General features: G+C 56.2%; 1 protein-coding gene and 1 long non-coding RNA gene across 8 annotated transcripts in view; one reads left to right on the top strand and one right to left on the bottom strand.

The window, feature by feature from the left end:
• RGS9 (regulator of G protein signaling 9) overlaps window positions 1–18,343 on the bottom strand; it is a 60,794-nt gene that overhangs the window by 25,842 nt on the left and 16,609 nt on the right. For 5 of the 7 annotated variants that reach the window (XR_011562210.1, XM_070774226.1, XM_070774224.1 and 2 more), the window contains 7 exons: window positions 17,021–17,071; window positions 15,874–15,980; window positions 15,639–15,690; window positions 15,350–15,408; window positions 13,822–13,898; window positions 10,225–10,390; window positions 6,441–6,503 (listed from right to left, as the gene is read on the bottom strand). Coding sequence is in view for 6 of the 7 variants with exons in the window: in XM_070774226.1 (XP_070630327.1) it covers window positions 6,441–6,503; window positions 10,225–10,390; window positions 13,822–13,898; window positions 15,350–15,408; window positions 15,639–15,690; window positions 15,874–15,980; window positions 17,021–17,071 (575 nt within the window). In the remaining variant the exon portion in view is untranslated. The remainder of the gene's footprint in view (window positions 1–6,440; window positions 6,504–10,224; window positions 10,391–13,821; window positions 13,899–15,349; window positions 15,409–15,638; window positions 15,691–15,873; window positions 15,981–17,020; window positions 17,072–18,343) is intronic. The other 2 variants (XM_019980532.2, XM_070774227.1) reach the window with 2 other exon arrangements.
• On the top strand, window positions 10,906–13,774 carry LOC139177667 (uncharacterized). Its single transcript, XR_011562211.1, has 3 exons — window positions 10,906–11,292; window positions 12,907–13,104; window positions 13,425–13,774. It is a non-coding gene; the product is annotated as an uncharacterized lncRNA (long non-coding RNA).

Below are 18,343 nucleotides of genomic sequence, written 5' to 3'. Positions count from 1 at the left end.
AACTATTAAATATATATATATTTATTTAATAATGATTTATATCTATATATATCATTTAATAATGATATATATATATATCATTTAATAATGATATATATATATCATTTAATAATGATATATATATATATCATTTAATAATGATATATATATATATCATTTAAAAAAAAACAACCCTCTGTCCATGGGACCTGCCTCCTCTAGGTTAACATACAGGGAGTCTCTCTCCTGTCTGGAGAGTGTGTATCTTGGCAGTAGGGAGAGGGTTCTGGACTTCTCTGAAAAGACAGAGAGAGAATTTGACGGGATGGGGGTCACTAAAAGAGTATCGACCTTCTGGGTCAGAGAGGTCAAAATCCCGGTCTGTCACCTCTCGGCTCCCTGACTCTGGATAAGTTACCCGGCAGCTGAAAGCCTCTGCCTTCTCATCCGTAAAGAGGGACATAAGCTGGAGTGACTGGCGTGGGGCGGGACCCTAAGCACTGGCTGCTGACGAGGGCTCAGATGCTTCTGCCAAGAACACGCAGGTACCGCTTTAGCCCCAGTCAGGAGGCAGATCAGGATGCCCAGGCAATACTGGGGACACAGTCATCTGCTGCTTACGTGAAATTTAAACTTAACTGGGAAAAATAAAATAAAATAAACTTAACTGGGCTTCAAAGCCTCACAAACCTATCAATATGATTATTACTATCAATACAGAAAAGGCCACGTGTGTGTGTGCTCAGTCGCTCAGTCGTGTCCAACTCTTTACAACTCTGTGGACTGTAGCCCACCAGGCTCCTCTGTCCGTGGGATTCTCCAGGCAAGAATACTGGAGTGGGTTGTCATTCCCTCCTTCAGGGGATCTTCCCAACCCAGGGATCAAATCCGCATCTCCTGCAAGTCTCCTGCATTGGCAAGTGGGTTCTTTACCTCTGAGCCACCAGGGAAGCAGAAAAGGTCATAACAAATATTTAATCAAAGTTCAGTTATTCAAAAGTACTGGAGTGGGTTGCCATTTCCTTCTCCAGGGGATTGTTCCAATCCAGGGATTGAACCTGGGTCCCCGGCATTGCAGGCAGACTCTTTACCATCTGAGCCACCAGGAAATCCCTTAAAAAGTACACACACACATATTTCTAAGCAATTCTGAGAAAGCCGTCTCATGGTAAGACTAAAACACGTCTTGCACCCTGGAAGGCACGCACAAACCCCACTGTCTCCACAGCTAGTCCTCCTGGGGTGAAGTCACCTCTTTATCCCGCAGCCCAGGGAAGAAGACGCTGTTACAGGAGGAGCACCCCACTCAAGGAATCTTAGCATTCTCTGCATTCCCAGGATTCTGGCTTGGGATTTTTCCAGAGTTGCCCAAATAGGGACACGTCCAGAGCCTGTTTACACACAGCCCTGTGGCCCGCGTGCCAGCCCTGAGATCCAGACGCAGGCTGCAGGCGATGGTCCAGGGCAGGAGGGCTCAAGGTTGTGCCCTGGGGTGACGGGGGCAGAGGCTGGGCAACCCCGGGGAGGGAAGAGCAGCGACCCTGGGGTCAGGCGATCAGGCAGGTTTCTGTGCAGAAACAGGTGAGGGCCGGGCAAGCCGTGGAGTGAAACGTAAGGTGGGGAGGACCCCAGGGACGCCGGGAACACGGGCCGCGAGAGCAGAGGAAGAGTCAAACGCCTGAAACCGGAAATCCGAGAGCGGAAGCAGTTCTGGCAAAGCTGACCGGAAAAGAGAGGGGTGCGGTCAGCGGTCCAAGGAGACGAGAGTCCGAGGCTGTGAGCATCGGAAGGAGTCCTTGTCCCGATGAGGGCGGGACTGACCGCACAGCTTTCAGGGGACCAGGGACCTGGAGAAGGTTCTAGATCAGCAGAACATCAAGGCAAGCGCGGGCCTGCTGAGCGTAGAGCTCGGGGCCTGAGCACAGACCCTGCCACGAAGGGGGCGCCGGGCGCAGGACCGCAGGGTGCGGCTGGGGATGGGGAGGCGGTACCCGGAGAGGCAGCCGCTACAGAACCGTGAGGACCCACACGCCCGCCGGCTGGCCCGGCCTGAGCAGACAGACGGCTCAGTCTCTCCGCAAAACGGAACTGGTGTGACCTCTCTCACCACGCTGCTGGGAGAAGAGAATAAATTCCAGCAAAGCCTCCAGAGGCCGCGCAGCGGACATCGGGACATGTCAACAAGGCCCCGAGGGGGCTCGGGCCCGTCAGCTCTCCCCCGGCTTCACCAGCCCCGAGTGTGTCCGGGACGGGCAGCCCACCCCCAGCGCCTGTGTCCCCAGCTGTGAACACAGACGCCAGAGCTTCCGCGTCACGAGCCGCTTGCTGAGCCCGCATGGAGCCCCGGCCGCCCGCCGGTCGCACAGGAGCCAGAGGAAGACAGCTGTCTGCCCCCAGGTGGCAGGGACACATGGGGTGAGGGGTGTTGCTCATGGAGGGCTCCTGGCCGGAGCCCCACAGGGCACAGCCCCTGACCGTGGAGCCGTGTGTCTGCCCTTCCCCCAAAGGCTGGAGCGGCCGCCGGTGTGGACGGCGCTGTTCTCCGCAGCCGTCCACAGGGCCAGGCAGGGTGGTGTGGACGGCGCTGTTCTCCGCAGCCGTCCACAGGGCCAGGCAGGGTGGTGTGGACGGCGCTGTTCTCCGCAGCCGTCCACAGGGCCAGGCAGGGTGGTGGCGTTGCCGTGTACCTGCCTCTGCCACCAACAGTCAGGGCAGAAGGATGAGAAGAAAGGAGGATGAAGGGGGACACTTGGGGTGAGGGAGAGCCCCCCCAGATAGGGCGGAGGGTCTCCAGGCCCCAGAGATTCCCTCTCTGGCAGCAAAGAGATGGTCATGACAACAGTGAGCACTGCTGTGGCCAGTGTGCGCACACGCCAGTCCCACTCCAGACGCTTGGCATAAATGACCTCACTCAGCCCCTGGAGGCACTCTCCTTACTCCCATTTTACAGACGAGGAAACTGAGGCTTTGAGCTCAAGAGCTTGCCTGAGCCACAGCTTGTCCGAGATGACACAACTGCAGAAGCGGGGAGCAGGGCCTCACCTTGATGTCAGAGCTCCCACCAGCCCTTGTCACAGAACCACCTGGAGACCCTGCTGGAGCCCAGGGGAGGGGCACGGCCCTGGCACCACTGCCTACAGCCAGGCTGGGGCTGGCCGCCACTCAGCTTGCTCCCTGTGGGGACAGGTGCCCTCTGAGATTAGGGCGCCCCACCTGCCGGGGTGGCAGGACCAAGAGGACCCGCTTCCTGGGCCACCCCGCTCCGGCCGGCTCCTCCCCGGGCTGGGCAGCCCCCGCAGCCACCAGCCTGAGGCACAGGGTCCCCCAGGGCCCCGGGCACCTGCCAAACCCCAGCCTCTGCCCTCTCTCCATGGTGTTTACAGTTTCCGGGTCATCTGCCTCTGTTTAAGGAAAAGAGGTCTTTCCAAGAATTTACAAACTGTCAGAAACGAGCCCTCTTCAAACCAGCACTGCGCAGAAATCCGACACCTCTGGACACCCAGCCCCCGGGACACGCTGCCCGCTCCCTGCACCCTGCGCTCGGGCCAGACAAGCAGGGACACTGGGTCCAGCTGCGGGAGAGGGCACACACACACCCGCCCTGGGCCCAGGCGGAGGGCTGGGGGCCCCAGGTCCAGGGGGAGGGCTGGTGAGGGCTGGGGGCGGGCCCGCGAGCAGAGTTACACGTCTTTGTTCTTCTTAAGGCACCAGGGCAGCCCGAGTGCAGACGGAGGAGGGGAGCTGGTGGGAGAGAAACAGAAAGACAGTGGGTACCCGGCTGTGACACCCACCGGCGCCCCCGGCCCACCGGCCACCCCTGCCCCCCGGCGCCCCCCACCCCCCCACCGCCCCCTATGCCCCTGCTGCTGGCACCGTGGCCGCAGCCTCCCCAGCCTCGGCTTGGGCTCCTGGAGGGGCGCATTGCCTGCCTTTGCCCAGAAAGGGGCCCTGAGGACCCTGCCTCAGCCAGAAGGGGCTGGCCACCCCCTGGGGAGTCACCCCACAGAGCACCCCCGTGATGCCGCTCACTCAGCATCTCAGCCATTCTGCCAAGGCCGGAGCCAGAGGGCCTGCCTCTGCCACATACACACACATACACACAATACACATACATACACACACACATACACACAGAGACATATACACACCACACACACGTACACACATAATACATACACACAATACACATACAGAGACACACATACATATATACACACAATACACAGAGACATACATACACACAATACACATGCATGCATACATGCATACAACACACAAGTACAAACAGACACACATACATATATACACACAGAGAGAGACACACATAACACACATACAGAGACACGTATACACACCACATGCACATATGCACACACAAATACACAAACATAACACATACACATGCACACACATGCACACAGACACATATACACAGAGTACACAGAGACATACACTACACACAGACACACACACCACACACACAGTGTGTATGTACGTGTCTGTACGTGTGTCTGTGTGTGTTGTATGTGTGTATGCATGTATGTATTGTGTGTGTGTCTCTGTGTGTATTGCGTGTATATATGTATGTGTCTCTGTACGTATGTGTCTCTGTATTATGCGTATACATGTATGTGGTGTGTATGTGTCTCTGTGTGTATGTGTGTGTGTGTGGCAGAGGCGGGCCCTCTGGCTCTGGCCTTGGCGGGAGGCTGAGATGCTGAGTGAGCGGCTTCACGGGGGTGCTCTGTGGGGTGACTCCCCAGGGGGTGGCCATACAATACACACGTACACATGTACACAAATACACATCCACACAATCCACACCCAACACACACACATGTACACATAACACACACGTGCACATACACGCACACATAGAGTCACACACATATACATGTATACACACACAATACATACAGACACATATACACATACGATGCAAACATATACACACATGCATGTATACATAAAACACACACATACAATATATACAGAGAGACATGCATATCCACATACCATACACACAGAAAGATACACACACGATAACAGGTACACACATGCACACATGCACACACACATGTGCGGTGTGTGGCTGGTCAGGCTGAGTGGGGGCCTCCCCTCCACACCCCCTCCTCCAGGCCACACAGGTCCCAGAGCTGCCAGCATCCACAAAAAAGCAAATCTCCAGCCCTGTTCAGTATTTTCCTTGAGGATGCTGTATCCATGGCAACCAAGCCGCCAAGGCCTGGGCAATTACCTGTCATCTAACGCAGGGAATGTGGAAAAGGCCGCTGACGGTGCCAAACATGTATCAAGGGAGGGGGGCTCTGATTTAGGGGCAGGGAGCCCAGCGGAGTCCCCAGGGTGTCCTCTGTGTATGGACACCCTCCATGTGGACCCCACCCAAAACGTGTAGGCACTGGTGGGGGTCCCCACAGTCATGCAGAGCTCCGGGTCCCCGTGGGCTAAGAAAACAAGTCAGACTTCCTGCCAGCATTTCCAGGCACTGCCGAGGCTTACAGGTGATACACAGGGCTAACGAGGCCCCTGGCTGCTTGCTGCCAGATACAGCGGTGGACAGAAAGCAAGGGACCCGTCCACAGCTAGTTTAAGTGGGGACAGGCTGGTTTACTGGGACCCGTGTTCTCAGCCTGGACAGTCTTGGTCCCCAAGACCACCAGATGATGTCTGGAGACATTTCTGATCGTCAGGACTGGGAGACATCAGGGAGATGCTTGGAGCTACAGATATCCAGTTGGGGAGGTCAGGGGTGCTTCGGATCACCCCACAAGGCACAGGATAGCCCCACAGAACTATCTGCCCCAAATAACTGTGCCATGCCTGGGAAACCCTAATCGGGGTGCCCTGTGTTTCAGCAGCTTCTGAACCACATTTCCTTAAATAAAAATCTATTATAGGAAACAGTTCATCATCAGCGGTGGCCTATTAAGGAAAGGGGTCCTTTAAAAAAAAAAAAAAAAGCAAAGATCCCAGCCGACTGAGATGCAAAAGAAAGTGAAGGGACCAGGTCCTGTCATGTGGATTAAGGTTTGAACCCAAAGTTGACTCAGGGGTTGTGAGCCTGGGGCCTACTGTCTTTGAGGGGGAAGGGAACTGGTGGAAGCGGCGTGCAAAAGGCCTTTCTGTGCCTCTCTGGCTGACACGGGTTGATAAGTTTCATCAGATTTTCAAAGAGGGAAGTGATTCAGGAGTCTGAAAACCAACCATTAGATCCCATTGCCCTGGCCTGCCCTCACCCACTCTCCTGACCAGAACCCCTGCCCTGGTCTCCCCTCTCTGACACCACAGCGTGCACAGGCCTCCTCTCCCTGGCCGTCTCAGAGCAGAGGCTCCACTGCCCTACAGACACAGACAGACAACGGCACGCAGACACCTGCCCAGCCGAAGACCCCCCTGGCCCAGGCCCCGCCCAACGTACGCAGCAGACTGACCTGGTTTACCTGGTCTTCATTTGGGTTAGTCACTCGGTCCAGGCCGTAGTCCAGCACGTTGTTCGCCCCTGGCTGAATGAGGAAAAACTCAGTGTAAGGACCAGGAGAGTCTCCAGTTTCTGATTACCTTTGGATTCTGGCCAAGCTGCCCATCATGAGACCAAGCTGAGGATTGTGGCCCATCTGTGGGGAGCTACAGGGGTGTGTAAGGTTCCTCAGGTGGGGGCGTCTTCCACCACCATAGCATCCCCAGAGGAAGGGAGGGAGGGTGGATGGGTGGCTGGACGGGTGGGTGGGTGGCTGGACGGGTGGGTGGGTGGGTGGGTGGGTGGTGGTGGTGGTTGTTCAGTCACTAAGTCAGGTCGGACTCTCTTGCAGCATGGACTGCAGCACTCCAGGCCCCTGGAGTTTGCATCTGCATGTCCACTGAGTGACGCTGTCTAACCATCTCATCCTCGGCCACCCTCTTCTCCTTTTGCCTTCCATCTTTCCCATCATCAGGGTCTTTTCTAGTGAGTCGGCCTCTTTGTATCAGGTGGCCAAAACATTGGAGCTTCAGCATCAGTCCTTCCAATGAATATTCAGGGTTGATTTCCTTTAGGATGGACTGGTTTGATCTCCTTGCACTCCAAGGGACTGGGTGGATAGATGGATAAATAAATGGATGGGTGGGTGGGTTGGATGAATGGGTGGGTGGATGGATGCATGGGTGGGTGGGTGGGTAGATGGATAAACACGCAGACTGGATCGGAGTTCATGGGATTGGCACAGGGGCCTTCCAACTGCTGCGCTCCACGGCTCACTGCTCTGGAGAGTCCGGGCTTCAGTCAAGCACCCAGAAGTTCTGATCCAGATTCTGCCATCTCCCAGCTGGGGGGAGGATCTTGGAAAAGACTTCTCTCTGTGCTGAGAACCAGAGATGACCCCTCCTGTCTGTCTGGTTCTTGTGAGGATTTAGCACGATGGAAGCTCACAACGGAGGGTCGCTGTCACCAGGCAAGGCCTCGGTTCACCCTAAGATCACGGTGGAGAGGCCTGGCCCAGAGCTGGTCTCGGCTCTGCCGCCTCCACCAGGCCGCCTCCCCGGCCAGTCCTGCTCCAGCTCTGAACTCCTTCGGGCCAGCAATTGAGGTCTTTCACTTCCTCTGTTTGGTGCAGGCAACGATCTGGGACCTCCCATCCCAGGGAGATGGAAAACAGTCTTACACTCTCTCTCACACACACACACATACATACACACTTGACCCACACTCTGATGCAGTTTCTGGGACCCCAGAGGCAGCTGGAATGGAGACCCCTCAGAGCTGACATCAGGGCACAGGAAACAAGGGCAGCGGTGGCCGTCAGCAGACGGGGAGCCGCGCAGCTGCGTGCAGCCCAGGGCGGACGCTCTGGATGAGTGCTCCCGGAGACCATCTGACGGCCTGGGCTGCTGGCCTGTCACTTGGATCGCTCCATCCCCACCCAAGACAGACTTTAAAGTGGATGCTCCTCAGACAAGACACGGCCCTCATCCCTACACTCCAGGCCACCGAGAGGCTGAGAGTTTTAAAAAAAACTCAGGGAGCGGAGACTCAGGGACATCCTGGTCTCGTCCCCAACTCCCAGTTCAGTTCCGATGGAGAGAGGCAGCCAGGAGGGGGCCGGGGTGTGAGAGCGGCTTCATGTCTGCTCACGTCTGTTCACGTCTGCTCACGTCTGTTCACATCTGCTCACGTCTGCTCGTGTCTTTCACGTGTGCTCATGTCTGCTCACATCCGTTCACATCTGCTCGGGTCTGCTCATATCTTTCACGTGTGCTCACGTCTGCTCACATCTGCTCGTGTCTTTCACATGTGCTCATATCTGTTCACATCTGCTCACGTCTGTTCACGTCTGCTCGTGTCTTTCACGTGTGCTCGTGTCTGTTCACATCTGTTCATGTCTGCTCGCGTCTGTTCGCATGTGCTCACGCTGTTCACGTCTGTTCACATCTGCTCACATCTGTTCACATCTGCTCATGTCTGTTCACATGTGCTCATGCTGTTCATGTCTGCTCACGTTTGTTCATGTCTGCGTGTGTCTGTTCACGTCTGCTTGCATCTTTCACATGTGCTCACGTCTGCTCATGTCTGTTCACATGTGCTCGTGTCTGTTCACATCTGTTCCCGTGTGCTCAGGTCTGTTCACATGTGTTCACATCTGTTCCCGTGTGCTCGCGTCTGTTCACATGTGTTCATATCTGTTCACGTCTGCTCACATCTGCTCACGTCTGTTCACATCTGCTCACGGCTGCTCTTTCACATCAGGCCGTGTTCTGAACACAGCTCCCCAGGGCCACCCATGGGGGGCAGGTAACTCTGAGCAGCAATCACGTGATGCTCTCATGACTGAGGAGGTGACAAAGGCCTTGCACGCCCAGTGACACCACGTGACGCTGTCGTGGGAGGCGGAGGAGCTCTCCAGGAGAGCGGGGCGCCAGCTCCCACAGGGAGTCAGCACCAGCCCTGACTGTGCCTCCCACACGGCCGAGAGGTGACTAAGAACGTCCACGCAGGGAAGTCCCTGGTGCTCCCGTGGCCAAGACTCCGTGCTCCCAACGCACGGGCCGGCTTCAGTCCCCGGTCGGGGAACTGGATCCCACACACCACAACCAAAGACCCCGCGTGCCGCAGCGAGGACCTGAGACGGCCAAAGAGAGGAAGAAGCTTTTTCTGAAGGAGAAAGAAATCGCACCATGAGGCCTAGCGCGGAGCCCAGGCCAGCATGGCGTCCACACCAACGCCTTCACAGAGGGAACGCCTACGGGCTGTCTGTTCTGAATCCAGAAAGAAAATGAGCGAAACGGCCAAACCCTGATGGCTTCAAGTTCAAAGAATCCGGAAGCTTGGACACCGTGGGGGACGCAGGTCACTCTGGTTCTGAGAACTTGGTTCCCGCAAGAGGAGGAGCTCGGTTCTGAATAGCTGACTTCTCCGAATCCCTTCGCCTGCAGCGACCGGGTCCGAAGCAGGCGTGAACAGACACCGCCTCTGCTGCGCTGGGGGCGAGGCCAGCCTTCCCGGGAATGAGTGACAGGGCACGTGGCCGTCACGGCTGGTCTCTCTCGGCCTCTTAGCGCCCTCGAGCCCCACGCTCAAAGCCCCAGGCTGAGCACACGCTCACCCCGTCCTCCCGCCCCCGCCAGCGGGACGCAGACGAGGAAGGGAGAGGCGGCGCGGGGACGCCGGGGCGTGGCCACCGCGAGCGACTCCCGTTCCCGCAACACGGGGTTGCTTCTGCCGTGCGGCCTGGGCTCTAGTTCTTTCTTCTTCTTTTAATTTTTTGGCCGCACCATGCAATGCGTGGCATCTTAGTTCCCCGACAAGAGACTGCACCTAAGCCCCTGCACCGGGAGCAGAGTCTTAACCACTGCACCCCCAGAGAAGTACAGTTTTTTCTTCTCATATTCTTTTTCAAGGCATCGAGTCCCAGCCCTCACACAAGGCAGACTCATTCCGGTCCCTCCGTTAGGGAACTTCGCTCCATCCTGACACCAACGGACGGGCGGCGGGCAGACTCCATCCAGTCAGTCCATTTCCTCTTCCAGCCAGAGGACCCTGGACGCGAGCCCACACTGAGCTCCTGCAGATTCAGTTCCAGCCCCAGACAGATGAGCCGCACGGGGGTGGGGAGTATGGTGGGGCGGGCAGGCGTGAGAGGAGGCGGGTGGGCCAGGAGGGGACTCACAGGGCACCTCTGCCGCATGGGGGTGGGGAGCATGGGTGGGGCGGGCAGGCGTGAGAGGAGGCGGGTGGGCCAGGAGGGCACTCACAGGGCACCTGTGCCGCACGGGGGTGGGGAGCATGGTGGGGCGGGCAGGTGTGAGAGGAGGCGGGTGGGCCAGGAGGGCACTCACAGGGCACCTGTGCACCAGCCAGTACGCCTTCTCCTGGCAGTCCAGCGCGCACCTGTCCACCTTGTTCCGCTCCTTCCCGGCCCTGAAAAGCCACAAGCCACGTTGGAGGCCAGGAAGATGCTGCATGCTTTGCTCACTGATGGCCCCCCTTCCTGATGGACCCCATTCCGGACCACTCTCCGGATCTGCCCAGATAAGCTGTACTTGCCATAATAATAATGACGATGATGAAAGTAGCGAACCCAAACACCACACTTACACACTGAGTACCCTGCTCAGAACTTCTACACATATTGACTCATCGAATCCTCCCGGTGAGCGAGCCTCACCTTGCAGCCCAGGGACTGAAGCAGAGAGAGGCTGAGCCCCCTGAGGGTCACGGGGCCACCAGGGGGCAGCGGCGGGAGCTGAACTGGGGACGGGTCCCAGAGTCCAGCTCCCCACAGGAGCACGGGCTGCAAGGCGATGTAGGCCCCATGACCAGCTGAGGGTCTGACCATCCCCACCCACGTCACCCCTGCAGAAGTACGGAGGACTTGCGGGGCTGACATCCACCCACCCGGCTTCTGAACTTTCCCTGCTCTGATAAACGAAATCATCAACATCTGAGGGAGGGCGTGGCAAGCAACTCCAGAGCCTGCATGGGGAGTCCCGGCTTCTCTCCAGCGTCACTTCCACTCTGCGGCTTCAGAGAATTTGTGCCAAGTCAGAGTTTTCCTGAGCCCCCCAGCTGATTCCTGGGAAAGGTTACTTGTGTTCCTTCCCATCCCAGTCTCCCCCGCCATCACAGGTAGGAAACGAGGCTGTGCTCATTATCCCACCGTGGACCCGTCAGCGCTGTTTCCACGGCGACCTGAGCTCTGCTCGGGGAGGCTCGTTCTCCCAGGCAACGCAGGATGATGCACACACTCTCTCAAGACTCGGTTGGCGGGGTCGTGTGCCAGCTCACGTGTTTGAGTAACTTCAGGACACCCAGCAAGCAAGGTAGGCGGGGAGGGCCCTTCCCGTGGGGCGCTCTGCAACCTCCTCCGGAAGTTAACTATAAACACTGTCCCCTTGCCAACCTAAGTGGATCTTCTACTGGGTAAACGAGCCAGGCAGACAGGCCACAGATGGCCTGGGGCACTGGGGACTTTCCATAATGCTGGCAGCCCTGGAAATACAGTCGAGGGCTAATTTACTGCTGTGTCCTCTCTGGCTTTGCTTGTCTGCAACGGAGCTTATTGGAGGAGAGTCGTGAGGAATGGGCTTCAAGAGAACCCTGAGCGAGGAATTATCTTAGTTTGTCACTTTATGATCTTTAAAGCAAAAGTATCCCTTAATTGATCAATTCTGCACTCATTCCCACAGTCATTTGATGTTATATTTATTGATCTCCACTCTGATCCAAGCACTGGGAGAACCAGACTGTGGAGGTCTGAACGTTAGCAACTCTCCCCCAGAATTCATGTGCTGCAGCCCTAGCTCCCGGTGTGACAGTACCTGGAGGTAGGCTCTTTAAGAAGCACTTAAGAGTTTAGAATCAGTTAGATGAGGTCATGTGGGTGGGGCCTTTAGGATAGGATTCGTGCCCTGGGTACAGAAGACACTGGACAGCCTCTCTCCTCTCCCCACCACCCTCCCCCAACAAAAAGGCTGCCAGCCATCTGCAAGCCGAGAAGAGAGGCACCATCAGAAACCAAACCCTGGCGGAACCGTGAACTCTGACTTCCCCGCCTCCAGGCCTGTGAGAAAATGAACGTCTGCTGTTTAAGTCACCGGCATGACACACAAACATGTGTCTTGCCCTTGAATAGCTTCTGGTCTAAATGTTACAGAAAGAGTCAAGCAATAAATACAAAATCACAAGTTTCGCTGTGTGCTCTAGGGACACATTCCGTATACTGCATGCAGGATCAGGGGTGGCCACTGTGGCGCTTTATAAATCTGTCTACGGTTCCCCCCGCTGTAAGGAGGGTCTGTGTCCTCCCCCTCAGAGACCAGGTGGGGTTTCCAGCTGTTTTGACCAACAGAGCACGTCAGGAAGACGGCCCTGTGCAGCTTCTGAGGCTGGGCCATCAAAGCGGGCAGCCGCCACCCTCCTTCCCTGTGGTATTTGCCCTCAGAGCTTCGGACCACCTGTAGGCGGTGAGATGCCTCATGCTGTGAGGAAGGCCAAGTGACCTCCTGGAGAGACCCCGAGGGGAGGAAGGGGTGAACGCCAAGCCCTCCCCCTCACGGTGGACAGGGGTCACAGAACCAGGCGTGCGTGCTCAGGCGCTCAGTGTCCAACTCTCTGTGACCCCATGGACTGTGGTCCACCAGGCTCCGCTGTCCATGGGGTTCTCCAGGCAAGAATACTGCGGTGGGTTGCCATGCCCTTCTCCAGGGGCCCTTCCCGACCCAGGGATCAAACCTGGGACTCCTGTACTCCAGGTGAATTCTTTACCGCTGAGCCACCTGGGAAGCCCTCAGAACTGCAGACAGATTTAAAAGCACCACAGGGGCCATCCTGGGTTCTGCACGAGAGTGCACAGGCCATGTCCTTAAAGTTCGTGACCCAACATGTCATTTTATATTTACTTCCTGACTACTTGTGTGACTGTTTCATGGCTGCAGCCACACGAGAGGCTCTGATCCACAACCTCCAACCAAGCCGTCCCCGACTCCAGAGCTGCGGAAACTTCCGTGAGCGGAAAACAACTGTTGCCATTCGGAGCATGAAGCTTCGGGGTGATCTGTGTGCAGTAATAACTGCTAATCAGAAAAGCTTCTTTGATTGGGACAGACAGACACACGCTACCGTGTATGAACTAGGTAACTAATAAGAACCTACTGTATACACAGGGAACTCGATTCAGTACTCTGTACTGACCCACGTGAGAAAAGAATCTAAAAAGAGAGGGCGTGTGTGTATGTGTGACTGGTGACCCACTTTGCCAGACACCCAAAACCAACACAGCACTGCACTCCAACTGCTGCTGTTGTGTAGCCGCCCAGTCTCGTCTGACTCTGTGTGACCCCGTGGACTGTAGCCCACCAGGCTCCTCTGGCCATGGAATTTCCCAGGCAAGAATACTGGAGTGGGTTGCCATTTCCTTCTCTAACTACACTCTGATAACATTTTTTTTAAAAAGATAAACTTCTTTGAGCTCATGACACGTGAACTGAGGCGGCTCACCATCCGGCAGTGCTGAGCAGAGTACCCTCTCCCAGTCTGGATGCGACACCTCCAGCCTCACTCCTGCCACTCTCTGTGCCAGGTCCGCTTCAGGTGGGCACCCCCCCCGCACCGTCCCCCCAACCCCGCTCCTCTCCCTCCCTGCCCCGCCACCGTCCTCCCACCCCGCCCCCTCCGGACACCCCTCTCCGCTGCCTCCAGCTCCCCGGACAATGCCTCTCCCTTCCCTACGCCTAGGCCTAGCCCGCTGTTTAACACACAGACACCTGATAAAAGCTCATTTTTTTTTAAAGAAACAAGGAAGGAGGGGAGGGCAGAGGGATACCAGAGGACCAGGGCGAGCGCCGGCTTACCGGTACTGCTCTCTGGCCTGCATGATGACAAAGTCCCACTTGTAGTTAATTTTTTTGTTCAAGAAATTGTAGTTTTCCTAGAGGAGGAAGACAAAATGAGAACACTGAGCCTCAGGAGCTTTGCTGTGTGCAGTGGGCAGGGAGCCCTAGTCAACCAGGAGACCTAGCCAAACGCCCCCTCCCCACCTGCTGTGCAAAGGCTTCATTCACAGGGTGATGCCGAATCCTCAACAAGCTTTCACAACAGAAGCCACAGGTGGGCTTGGATTTTTTTTTTTTAATAAATGTATCCTAGTCTGATTACGAAGATGGGAGTTGTGTGGAGAAGAATGTGGAAACTTAACAGTCAACAGCAGAGCACCACAAACCCACAGAGCTACAACCTAACACCGTGTGTGATGCTGGCCCTTCTAAAAACGTGTTTGGGGCTTCCCTGGTGGCTCAGACAGTAAAGAATCTGCAATGTGGCCTGGGTCGGGAAGATCCCCTGAAGAAGGGAACGGCAAGCCACTCCAGTATCTTGCCTGGAGAATTCAATGGACAGAGGAGCCTGGAGGGCTACAGTCCATGGAGTCGCAAAGAGTTGGATACAACTGAGCAACTAACACTCTCACTTTCAAAAAGTAAACACAGCAAGATTGTTGCCATCTGCCCAGAAACCTAGCCTTTTGAGGATTAGGGTGTGTTCTCTGAGAAATCTGACTTATTCTGCCCAAAACAAAAGCCTGCACTGCTGTTTTCCCATCTCACACTCAGGTTCAAATCTCTCCATCCTGGATCTAGAGATAGTCATACTGAGTGATGTAAATCAGACAGAGAAGGAGAAATAGCACATGGCACCCCTTATATGCAGAAGCTAAAAAGAAATGATACAATGTAACTTGTTTACAAAACAGAAAGAGACTCGCAGACTTAGAGAAGGAGCTTATGGTTGCAGGTGGGGAGGATGCCGGGAAGGGCTGGTCAGGGAGTCTGGGATGGACCTGTGCACACGGCTCTATTTAAAGTGGATAAGCAAGGATCTCCTGTCCAGCACATGGAACTCTGCTCAGCATTGTGTGCCAGCCTGGACGGCAGAGGAGTTTGGGGGAGAATGGACACGTGTATGTGTGGCTGGGTCCCTTTGCAGTCCACCTGGCACTGTTACAAGAGCATTAATCTGCTATACTCCACCACAAAATAAAAAGTGTTTTTAAAAAAATCTGTCCCTCCTATAATGTGCATCGTCACACATGTTAACTTCTCTTATTTGGGGACAGAAAGGAAAGCAGTCGCTACTGTGAGCCCAGGAGTTACTGAGACAAAGGCTTAAACTATAGCAGGAGAAACCGTAGCACAACATGGGGGAGACTACTCCAACCAGCTGCTTCCAAATATTAATATAAGGGCGGATGATGGATGGGCGCAGGATGAGGGAGGGAGGGGTGATGAGCGCATGTGTGAATGGAGTAACGGGGGGACGGGGGAAGCAGCTCAAGACTGCACTGCACTCAGTGACAAGGACCTATACGTGAAAGCGTCTCCATACCTTCTCGTATTCCTCTAAAATCCCTTTCTTCTTGATATTTCGCTTGGCCAGATAGATGGCTAGAAAAGAAAACGACACCGTTTTCCACCCTCATCGCTTGTCGAAACCCCCCTATGAGCTAGGCTGCCACGCTCAGCGTAGCAGACAGGACACTCCGGGACCCACTCCCGCCCCCAGGAGCCACTCCTAACACAGACAAGGTCGTGACGGCCACAGACGCCGCCAAGACGCAGCGTGCAGCTGGGCAGCATGGGGAGCCCTCGCCAGGCCGGGGGCGGGCGCGGTTTACCGTAGTCGACGTCTTCAGCTGGCCACTGCTGGGTGGGCCAGAAGTACGGCGTCTGCGAGAGAAACCAGGCGGCCAGGCTGACACAGGCTGTGCGCCCCGGGCCCCCCGCCCCGTAGCCTGAAACATGCCTCGGCCTCTGCCACCGTTTCTAAAGCTCTGGGAAGATGTGAAGCTGACCGTTAAACCTCCAGATGACATCCTGCCCCACTGACCCCAGGTCAAGGCCGAGGCTCACCTGGAATCGATAGAGGCTGCTGTCGGGCTTCAGAGTGAGGTTCCTGGGGTCTTGCAGGGGATAAATGTAGCCATACTTGACAATGAAGTTGCCCAAGTTCTGGGCCTCTGGGGAGGAGCAGGTGAGACAAGGAAGTTAAGAGCAGGGGCCAAGAGCAGAAGCTCACCGCCCGCCCCCACACAGCACCCCAAACGCCAGGACGGGCACCCCCATCCTCACGGCACTTTCGCCAAGAAGTGGGAGCAGCGGTTCCTGACCTTCGCTGTGGACAAGTACCAGCTGGGGAGACGGTCCCAGAGTGTCCCCCAGCCTGGTCGCCCCAGAGACAACTCAGTGCGTCTGGAGGGGAGCCAGTGAACCCCAGGGCTGACGGGGGCCAGGTTTGGGGTGATAGATGGGGACTTCCTGGAGGAACACCGTTGAGTCTGGAGAAACCCAGGAGCAGGGAGAGTGTCTCTGACCAACAGACCCTTCTTCACCCCATGAGAGGCAGGAAGGGGCGGTCGACTTCTGCCCCCAGTTCACAGCCGACTTCTGCCCCAAGCTGGACTCTGCCTGCCCCCAGGGTCCAGGCCCTCCGAGCTCCCCTGCACACTTCACAGGCATCATGTCCTTCCAGACCAAGTGTACGTGTGCATCACCCCCTCCAGGAAGTCCTTCTTGACTGACTCCTCCCCAGTTACTCCTGCAACCTAGTAGTAGCAGTCGTCATATTAGTCGCTTCAGTCATGTCTGACTCTTTGCAACCCCATGGACTAGCCCCCTAGCCCGCCAGGCTCCCCTGTCCATGGGATTCTTCCAGCCAAGAATGGAGTGGGTTGCCATTCCCTTCTTCAGGGGATCATCCTGACCCAGTAATCAAACTTGGGTCTCTCGCCTTGTAGGCAGATTCTTACCATCTGAGCCACCAGGGAAGCCTGTGACTTACACATCTCAGTATTTTGTACGAAAAAACAACTGTGTCCCCCCGGTTATCACCCCTTCCATGTTGAGTCTGGCTGTTTTACTCACAAAGGCTTCAACTCGCCAATTAAAAGGTCAGTTTCTCAGAGACACGGGTTGAGCCCCACCCAGCTGCACCCAGATACGCCCCAGGGTGATGCCCACAGCAGCCCTCAGTCGGGCTGAGGACAGAAAGCGCTCTCACCCAGTCCAGAGATCCACAGGCGCTGGCTGATCCACTGGAGGACGTCACTTCCTGCAAAGCAGAAGGGTCTGGCCAACGTCAGAACCTCCCCAACACCCACCCACACGCTGCCACCCAACTGGCCGCCTCCCTGTCCAGCCGTGATCTCGTCCTGCTGCTCAGATCTTCCAGGGACCTCCCTGCACCCCACCCCCCAACTATGTCCAGTCCGAACCCCCAGCCCATGATTCAGGGCCGCCCGCGATGTGAGTCCAGCCAGACTTCCACCCCATGTCCCCGCCACCCCCTCAGCCTTCGCCTCTCAGAGGTACTGACTCTCTTTTCTTACTGATACAATAACGGGTGCCTGGACTGTCATCCATCAAGAGGGAAGTAAACAGACTAAGTCTTGACCATTGGAAAAAAAACAGCCCCAAAGCAAGCTGTCCATGGAGCTCTGGATGGAGCTCAGTCCTGGCAGTAATGAGAACCCGGATGGGAGGGGAAGGGGGTGCAAGGGGGTCGGGGTGCTGGGTCTCTGACGCCCCTACATTCCCCAGCAAAACTCTGATGGCCAGTGGTACATCCAAGCCTGGCTTTTCAGGTCATCATAAAGGCTTCTGTCAAAGCAGAAGGATGAGACACTTTCTTAGGAACACTCTGTAGTCTTGTTTACAACTTTAGACCGTGGAACGTGGGCTCTGCCTGCCCTTGAGCCCTGCACATCTGAGGGCTGGCCCCGGGGGCAACGCAGATGGGAGGCCAGTGAGCAAGAAGGCAGGGGAGGCAGACGGGGACAAGATCGGGGCACGGGGAGCCCCTCCCAAGGATTCACATTGATCCAAGGGCCAGGACAAGCTGAGCCCCACCAGCCAGCTGAGAGTGGACATGGGACCTCAAGGAAGCTGCGTGTCTCCTGCTCGGCCAGGTCCCCGGCCCCTCAGCAGGACATGCTCCTCGTCAGAGGCGGCAGCATCATCTCAGAACAAAGATGCACCCCAGCTCCGAAGCCATCGTGCAAATGCCAACCACCACTCTTTCTAGCAACCCCAGCCTGCTTCCCAAGGGCTGAGCTAGGTGCCCTGCCTGAGTGGAAACTGGCCCATGAAACACACCACAGGGGGGAAGCCAGGGTCTAAACCCCACTGCCTGTGCCCTGGGGTGGGGGGCACACACGGCTGAGGGGGGACGGCCCGTACCCGCCCCTTCGTACACACGTCCTGGGCGCACACATGTCCAGCCACCCACGTCCACATGCCCACCGTGACGGCTCCCGGGGGCCCCTGTCGCTCTCGCCTTTATTCAGCCCCTTGCTTATTCAAAAGCAGACTTCTTCACCTAAAA

The sequence above is a fragment of the Bos indicus genome, chromosome 19, assembly GCF_029378745.1.
Source record: "Bos indicus isolate NIAB-ARS_2022 breed Sahiwal x Tharparkar chromosome 19, NIAB-ARS_B.indTharparkar_mat_pri_1.0, whole genome shotgun sequence".
Classification (NCBI taxonomy): domain Eukaryota; kingdom Metazoa; phylum Chordata; class Mammalia; order Artiodactyla; family Bovidae; genus Bos; species Bos indicus.
The sequence above is the reverse complement of the archived record's forward strand: the minus strand, read 5'-3'. Positions and strand labels throughout refer to the sequence as shown.